Source organism: Cynocephalus volans, chromosome 3 (assembly GCF_027409185.1).
Source record: "Cynocephalus volans isolate mCynVol1 chromosome 3, mCynVol1.pri, whole genome shotgun sequence".
Taxonomy (NCBI): domain Eukaryota; kingdom Metazoa; phylum Chordata; class Mammalia; order Dermoptera; family Cynocephalidae; genus Cynocephalus; species Cynocephalus volans.
In genome coordinates this window covers 3497506-3505850 of record NC_084462.1, presented here as the reverse complement: position 1 = coordinate 3505850, position 8345 = coordinate 3497506, and the positions used below count along the sequence as shown (strand labels likewise).

The 8345-nt window shown below is 55.1% G+C and overlaps 1 protein-coding gene across 1 annotated transcript; it reads left to right on the top strand.

The window, feature by feature from the left end:
- VSIG10L (V-set and immunoglobulin domain containing 10 like) lies at positions 1-8345 on the top strand. Its single transcript, XM_063092205.1, has 10 exons — positions 1-40; positions 124-981; positions 1442-1735; positions 1878-2162; positions 2982-3236; positions 3681-3959; positions 4403-4699; positions 6396-6509; positions 6761-6921; positions 7418-8345. The coding sequence occupies exons 1-10, from the start codon at positions 1-3 to the stop codon at positions 7487-7489; spliced, it is 2655 nt and encodes an 884-aa protein (XP_062948275.1). The 3' UTR covers positions 7490-8345.

The following is an 8345-nucleotide window of genomic DNA, read 5'->3' as shown; positions in this document are numbered from 1 at the left end:
ATGGACACCTCGCAGGCTCTGCCTCTCTTCCTGTTTCTGGGTAAGTCCCCTGTTTGGTCCTCTTCCCACCAGTCCCCGTTCTCAGCAGCCTCCCCCAACATCTTCCTCTCCTCTCCTCTGCAGCCTCCAGAATAGGGGTCCTGGCCCTCAGAGCCTCTTCTGAACTTCAGCAAACCAACTTCTCCTCTGCCTCATCCTCAGACTCAGAAAGCTCCTCCCAGGGCCTGGCTTTGAAAGTTTCCTCCATCAAACCCCCCAGCTGGAAATTCCCAGACCAGTCTTCAAGTTCTAAAGCCTCTGCTGAAATCCCTGATTCCAACTGGTTTCCTGAGGCCCTGAATTCAAACGATGTGTCTGGGTCCTTCTGGCCAAATGTTACTGCGGAGGGTCAAAATTTGAGCCCAGATCCTACCTTCTCTGAAATCCCTGGTTCCAAAGTATTTCCTGATATCTCGCATTCTCAAGTTTCTGCCAAAGACCCCGAGCCTTCCTTCTCTGTTAAGACCCCAGCTTCAACCATTTTTGCTCAAGTCCCCGATACCAATGTATCTGTTGAGACCCCAGGTTCAGAATTCTCCAGTGAGGATCTAGATCTTGAAAACTCCACTCAGAGCCCAGAATCCAAAGTTCCTGCTGAGACCCACCCTGAGGCAAACTTCCCTCAGCAGGTGGGGGGGCCTTTTGCTGTGCTGGTTGGGACCACTATCCGACTTCCCCTGGTTCCAGTCCCCAGCCCTGGTCCCCCTGCGCCCCTAGTGGTCTGGCGCCGGGGCTCCAAGGTGCTGGCAGCTGGGGGTCTGGGGCCAGGGGCTCCTCTGCTTAGCCTGGACCCTGCTCGCCAAGAACGCCTGCAATTTGACCAGGCCCAAGGAGGTCTGGAACTTGCCTCTGCCCAACTGGACGATGCGGGGATCTACACAGTTGAGGTCATCCGGGGTGGGGTCTCCAGGCAGATTCGGGAATTCACAGTGGGCGTGTATGGTAAGTGGTCCCTAGGGTCTGGAGTGCAGGTTGCAGGGCCTGTTCTGCTCTGGAGATCTTTGGGCAAGTCACTGTAGTGTGTTCTGAGGATGTTTCCTCCCCAGAGAAAGGGGTCCCTGGATGGGGGAGAGAGGACTTCCGGGTCGAGGGAAGAGGAGAGGGGCTAGGGGCCAAGACAGGGGTGCTTAAGAAAGTTTGGACGTGGGATCAAGACTCCTGGAGGCTTGGATTCTTGGGTCTGAGGGAGAAAGGGGCTGGGGGCCTCCTCTCCCGATCTCCTGGGTCTTAGAGAGGACAGCTGGGGGGTCAGACTCATGGGTCTGTGAGAGGAAAGGGATGGAAGCCCGAACCCGGGTTAAGAGGAGGCAGCGGCTGGGGCCCAAAGTCTTGGGTGTAAGGGAGGAGAGGACTGGAGGCCGGGCTCCCGGAGCGGGTCCTGAGCCCATTCCCCTTCTCCCAGAGCCCCTACCCCAGCTGTCGATGCAGCCCGAGGCCCCAGAGACAGAGGAGGGAGCAGCCGAGCTCAGGCTACGCTGCGTGGGGTGGGAGCCGGCTCGAGGGGAGCTGAGCTGGAGCCGGGATGGACGCGCCCTGGAGGCCGCGGACCCCGAGGGAGCGCAGCCGCCCAGGATCCGCGCGAAGAGCGACCAGCTGCTCATCGGGCGCCCAGTGCGCAGCGACCACGCCCGGTACACTTGCCACGTCCGCAGCCCCTTTGGCTACACCGAGGCTGCAGCCGACGTCAGCGTCTTTTGTGAGTGGGGGGAATGTCTAGGGTCGGGGTAGGGAGTCTTGAGTCCCTGGGGAGAAGGGGGCTGGGGGCCCAGTCTCTGGGAGTCCTGGAGGAGTCCCGAGTGACTCTGACTCCCGCGATCCCGACCTCCTCCTTCCCCCAGACGGCCCAGATCCCCCTGTCATCACGGTCTCCTCGAATCGAGACGCCGCCCCAGCCACCTATGTCACCGCGGGCAGCAACGTGACCTTGCGTTGCACCGCCGCCTCACGGCCGCCAGCCGACATCGCGTGGAGCCTGGCGGACCCGGCAGAGGCCGCCGTGCCCGCGGGGCCGCGCCTCCTGCTGCCCGCGGTCGGACCGGGCCACGCCGGCGCCTACGCCTGCCTCGCTGCAAACCCGCGCACTGGCAGCCGCCGCCGCTCGCTGCTCAACCTCACGGTGGCAGGTGAGAGCGGCCGCTGCAGGAAGAGACGGCCGGGGAGGGGCCGGCGGGGAGGGGCGGGAACGCCTAGAAGAAGGGGCGGGGCCAGCAAGAGGAGGGGGAAAGGGCCCGGATGGAGTGTCCAGGAGAACCAGGAGGGAGGGGCCGGCGGGGAGGGGCGGGAACGCCTAGAAGAAGGGGCGGGGCCAGCAAGAGGAGGGGGGGGGAAGGGCCCGGATGGAGTGTCCACGAGAACCAGGAGGGAGGGGCCGGCCGGCACTGAGAGGGCGCACGTTCCTGGGCAAGACGCGTCCCCGGCACAGTGAGCAGCGGAGTTTAATGGCAAAGAGCGGAAGTTAGAAAGAGAAGGGACTGAGTTGCCTGCCAAAGTAAGTGGGAACCGCAAAGGGAAAAGTTACCTGGCGAAGGGGGCGGAGTCACAAGAGAAAGGGGCGGGGTTATTCTAGGAGGGGGCGGGGTCATCCTAGGTAGAGGGCGGGATCCACGAGGGAGGGCGGAGATATCTGGAAAACGAGGAGGCTTCTGTGGGATAATCAAGGAGGGAGCTGAGTAACCTGGTAGAAGGGGTGGAGCTAGAAAGGAAGGGGCTGGGTGAAGTTTGGGAGGAAAGGAATCAGTGACTGAAGGTGCAGTTTTCTTAACTAAGGTCGGTGGGGCCGCCCGCTGCCCGCTTAGCCGGGGACTTACCGGGGGAAGGTGTGGGGCGGGGTTAGCGACTATGGGGCAGGGCTAGGTAAAGAAGGGGTGGAGTCAACGCGCAGGGAGGCGGGACTAGAGAAGAAAGGGAGGACTCGCTCTTTCATTGCTCCCTTCCCTCCGCAGATCTGCCCCCCGGATCTCCACAGTGCTCAGTCGAAGGGGGTCCCGGAGACCGCACCCTCCGCTTCCGCTGTTCGTGGCCAGGAGGGATCCCTGAAGCCTCCCTGCAGTTCCAGGGTCTCCCCGAAGGCGTCCGAGCAGGGCCGGTGCCCTCTCCGCTAGTGGCGGCCGTCCCCGCTCATCCCCAGCTCAGCGGCGTCCCTGTCACCTGCCTTGCTCGACACCTGATGGCCACGCGCACTTGCACTGTCACCCCGGGTGAGAGGGGCGGGAGCTTCTTTGCTGTTTCCTGAGGAGGAAGGGGATTTTACTTTGGTTCTTTGGGACTTCTTAAGGTGGGAGGAATTTCCTTACTCCAACTTAGAGAAGAACAAAGTTTTTCCCCTGGATCCAGGAAGAGAGCTGTCACTTCCCACGTGTTCAGAAATAAATCAGGCATTTACTTCTCAGAGTAATGAATAGTTGAGAATGATAGGAGTTTCCCAGCACAAGACCTGGCCTATGGAATGTTTCAATAAATGTTTGCTGAGGAAATCAGATAATGAATGAATGAATGAGTGAGTGAGAGAGTGAATGGGCAGTTCTTTCTCATTTGGCCAAAGTGCCATAGTTTACCGTTATTTGACTTAAAGGGTATAGGACTTGCTTCTTGAATCCAGGGTAAGATCTTGACTTTCTTGTTTGGGTTACTCCTACCTGCAGAAGCCCCCCGAGAGGTGTTGCTACATCCGCTGGTGGAGGAGACACGATCAGGGGAGGCAGAGGTGGCACTGGAGGCATCTGGCTGTCTCCCACCCTCACGAGCATCCTGGGCCCGGGAAGGGCGGCCTCTAACTTCAGGAAGTGGGAGTCGCCTGCGGCTCAGCCAAGATGGGCGGAAGCTCCTCATTGGCAACTTCAGCCTGGACAGGGACCTGGGAAATTACTCCGTGTTGTGCAGTGGGGCGCTGGGTGCTGGGGGCGACCAGATCACCCTCATTGGTGAGCCCCATCCTTTCAAAGAAACCCAAAGTTCAGGTTCCCCAGCCTCCTCCCTCAAACTTAGTAGTCCAGGCCCCAAGCTCCCTCCAACCTCAGACCTAGCAGTCCAAGCCCCCCGCCCCTTCTCCCTTGGACCCAGGAGTCCAAGCATCCGGCCCTTCCTCCCTCAGACCCAGGAGTCCAGGCCTCCAGCCATCTCCTCCCTCAAACCCAGGAGTCCAGGCACCCGACCCCCTCCTACCTCAGATTCAAGAGTTCAAGTCCCTGGCCCCCTCCTCACTAAGACCCAAGAGTCCAGGACCCCAGTTCCTTCCTCTCTCAGACCCAGGAATCTGGGTCTCCAGACCCTCTAACCCTGGGATCTAGGAGTCCAGGCCCCCAGCCCGCTTCCCTCTTCCCTCTAGGACCTAAGAGTCCAGCCACTCCTCCCCTTCCCGCACCAGGACCTTCTGTCTCCTCATGGAGGCTGCAGAGAGCCCGTGATGCAGCAGTGCTGACTTGGGATGTGGAGCGTGGGGCCCTGATCAGCGGTTTTGAGATCCAAGCACGGCCAGAGGGGCCTGACCTGGGCAGAACCTCCACCTTCAAGGACTGGGTCTCCCTGCTCATCCTGGGGCCTCGGGAGCGGTCAGCCGTGGTGCCCCTCCCTTCTGGGAACCCTAGGACCTGGGCCTTGCGTATCCTGCCCACCCTGGGGGGCCGGCCAGGGACTCCGTCACAAAGCCGAGTCTACCAGGCCGGTGAGTTGGGACTATCAGCACCTTCTCCTGGGCTTCCTCCTAGTACTCTGACCACCATTCTCAGTCTGCTGCATTGGATCCTCCCTGTATGATTGTCATAGGGCTGCCATAACAAAAGACCAGGAACTGGGTGACTTGAAACAACATAAATTTATTCTCATAGTTCCAAAGGCCAGAAGTCTGAAATCAAGGTGTCAGCAGGGCCGTGCTCCCCCTGAGACTGGGTAGAATCCTTCCTTGCCTCTTTCTAGCTTCTGGTGGTGTCTGTCCATCCTTGGTATTCCCTGGCTTGCAGTTGCATCATTCCAATCTCTGCCTCCAGCTTCCCATGGCCTTCTCTCTGTGCGTATCTCTGTCCCCTTCTTATGAAGACATCAGTGAGACTAGATTAGAGTCCACCCTAATGACCTCATCTTGACTTGGTTACATCTTCAAAGACCCTATTCCAAAATAAGGTCATATTCACAGGTATCGGGGGTTAGGACTTCAACATATCTTGTTAGGGGGGATACAATTCAACTAAAAACACTGCCATTGGAGTGTCTCAGGATTCAGTCCTCAGACCTGTATTTCTCCCCATTGCAATCTTTTCTACTCTTGGTCTCCAATATGATTAATACTCATATGACTCTCAAATGTCTTATCCCCAGCCCTGACCTCTCTCTCGAACACTAGACCTTGAAAAGGCAACTCTCTACTTGACATCTTCACTTTAGATGTCCAATTGGCATCTCAAACATCATGTGTCCAAAATAGATCTCTTGATGTTTCTCCCCCAGAACTGCATCTTCCAATCCTCTGGTCTTACCCGTCCTAGTGAGTGGCGCCACCCACGTGTTCAAATCACCCCCAACATCCCAATTACCAGCAAGTTCTATCAATTTTCCTTCTAAAATATTTTTCTAATCCATTTGCTTCTTTCCATCTTCACTCCAACACCCTGGTCAAACACAGCATCCTCTCTTGCCTGGACTGCAACAGCCATTTATCTGGTCTTTTTGTACTCCCTCTTGCTCTCTTATAATGCATTCTCCACATCAAAGCCAAAATTATGTCAGATCATGATACTGCCCTACTTGAAAGTCTTCCACCAAGAATCTGGTCCCTGATAGCCCCTCTAACTTCATCCTCCACCTCTCTCCCCCTCATACCATGCCTTCACTGAACACAGAAAACTCTTTCCTACCTCTGGGCCTGTGCATTTTCTGTTCCCTCTTGGAACACCCTTTCCCCAAGTTTAGCATTACTGGTTCTTTATTCTGCAGGTCTCCACTCAAACATTACTTCCTTAGGGACCTTAACTCACCACCCTTTCTAAACGTCATCTCCTCTTCCATTATTTCTATCATAGCACCTTTTCCCCCTTCTTGGCACAATTTGTAATTATGTTATTTATTGCTCATTTATTGCTGACTTTCCTCTTAGATTAATCTCCAGGAGAGTAGGTATCTTGCCTGCTTTGCCCACCAATGGAGCCTCACCACCTGGCAGAGTGCAAGACATCCTAGTCACTCAGTAAATGTTAAACGAGACAAACGAGAGTGCTGATATCCCAAATCCCCGGGTTCTGAGAGAGGAGGGCTGGGGGGTGTGGACTCCTGGGTCCTCGTGCGAAGTATGAGTTAGGGGATTAGGAAACTCGGGTTCAGTCCTGGCTCCTGCTCTCCCTTCTCTCCCTTCTCTTTCTCTCTTCCAGGCCCCACCCTGAGCCCCTGGGCCATCGCTGGCATCGTCCTGGGCTCCCTACTGGGCCTGGCACTACTGGCAGTGCTTCTCCTCCTGTGCATCTGCTGCCTGTGTCATTTTCCGGGTGAGTGGCCTGGGAAGAAGAAACCAAGGTTAATTGGGAGGCTTCCTAGGAAGATCTCCATGGGAGATCTAGCTGAGCCAATCAGCGCAGTCATGGGTCATTCGTCCCGCCTTCCTCACTCCACACCAGCCAATCAGAATAAGGCTCTAACCTCTGGACTTTCCTTGTCATTGGCTGGGTGGGCATGTTGGAGCAGCCAATCACGTCACGTGTTCCTCTTTCTCCTCCTCCCCTCTCTCGCTCTCTTTCAGGAAAGAGTCCTAAGAAAAAGAAGCATCCCCCCGCTTTGGCCCCTGTGATCACCCCACCAGAAAAGAAGATGCAGAGTGTGACCCCAGTGCAGACCCCATGGCCTCTGCCCTTCAAAGTCCCACTGGAGGACCCTAGGCCAACCAAGGGCCACCAAGTGAGCGTGAGTGTCCCCGTTTAAATTTGGAATGGAGGTGAAGCTTTTTGTTTCATAGTCAGGGAGATGAGATGCTCTCAGTTTTCTTCCTTCAGTTTTACTTGCTGGTTTACAAAGTTGATAAAACTTTATCATTTTTTTTTAATACATAAAATTTGGACAGGACTTCCCACCCAACTTTAATGTATATTAAAAGAAGAGTAAATTCCAGTTTCTCCTCCAACAGAGGATGAGATGGGACCTCCTTTTTTCCTTTCCATAAAAATTGGACAAGACTTCCATTTTCCTCTCTGAGGTGAGACGGAAGTTTGCCCATAGTAGTTGGGTTGTTGCACGGTTTAGTTCCTCCAAGGATGCTGGCCATTTGTTTTTCCTTGAAATGGAGGGAACCCAGCTAATTTCTGAAAGGTTTGAGCTCGAGCTGGAAAAGGTTAGGTAGGTGAGTCGTGTCTCAACCAGGGGACCTCCTAAGGCCAACCCCTGCCCCACCTCTCTCTTCCAGGCCGTGGGCCCCAGTCCAGTCGTCTCTCCAAGTGGGGGCCCAAAGACTGTTCGGGCAGCTACACAAGTGTGATCAGAGCCAGTGGCCTGCTCTGCACAGGAACTTTCTGTTTCAATATTGCTATGACTGAGGGGTGAACCCCAAAAGTGGGTGGGACTTCCTGACTCCCTCTCACCTCAGAAAAAAATTCTACCTATATTTGTGTAACTAAGGAGATGTGACTCCTGGGCTGGGAAGGACTCCTGCTGATCTCACTGTGTGGTTTGCACAATCTCCAAGGCTCTGTGGTGGACAGTCAGGACTTGATGTATTATTCCCAGCTAGAGAGGGAGCCTGGTCACGTTCTCTGAAGAGGTCCCCCTGCACTCACTTTGCCTCCTCCAGGCCACACCCCATCCAAATCCCAGAGTCTTTATCTTAAAACAGATCAGATCATGTCCCTCTTTTCTTTAAACCCTTTTATGGTCACAAATTGACCTTCAGATATTATCCAAACTCATCATGACCTTCAAAGCCTTGTTTGGTCTCCATCAGCCTCCTGGACCTCACCTCCCAAAACTGCACCTGCCCCATCCCACCCCGCAGCAGTACAGGCTTTCTCTCAGCCACACTTTGTTTTGCCTCCAGGCCTTTGACCCTAGACTTTGCTCTGCCTGGAACACTTCTGTTTCCTCTGTGTCATTCATTTCTGAAGTCTAAGGGTAACCATTACCATCTAAGAAGACCTTCCCCATACCCCTCCCTTGGTCATGGATTAAGTCCCAGAGTTCCTGAACTACCCCCTCCTGGTACATAAATACATAATTACTTGTATAGCCTCCAACTCCCTCTTCAAACTGAGAGCTTCACAAAGGCAGAGACCATTTCATTATCTCAACATTTAACACACAGCCTGGCACACAGCAGACAATAAATATTTGTTGACTGA

Excerpts from the sequence above, each read along its gene's own strand:
- VSIG10L (XM_063092205.1), top strand. The coding sequence starts at position 1 with ATGGACACCTCGCAGGCTCTGCCTCTCTTCCTGTTTCTGG. Across the intron at positions 3,960-4,402 it reads CGACCAGATCACCCTCATTG|GACCTTCTGTCTCCTCATGG; the intron begins GTGAGCCCCATC and ends TTCCCGCACCAG. Across the intron at positions 4,700-6,395 it reads AAGCCGAGTCTACCAGGCCG|GCCCCACCCTGAGCCCCTGG; the intron begins GTGAGTTGGGAC and ends TCTCTCTTCCAG.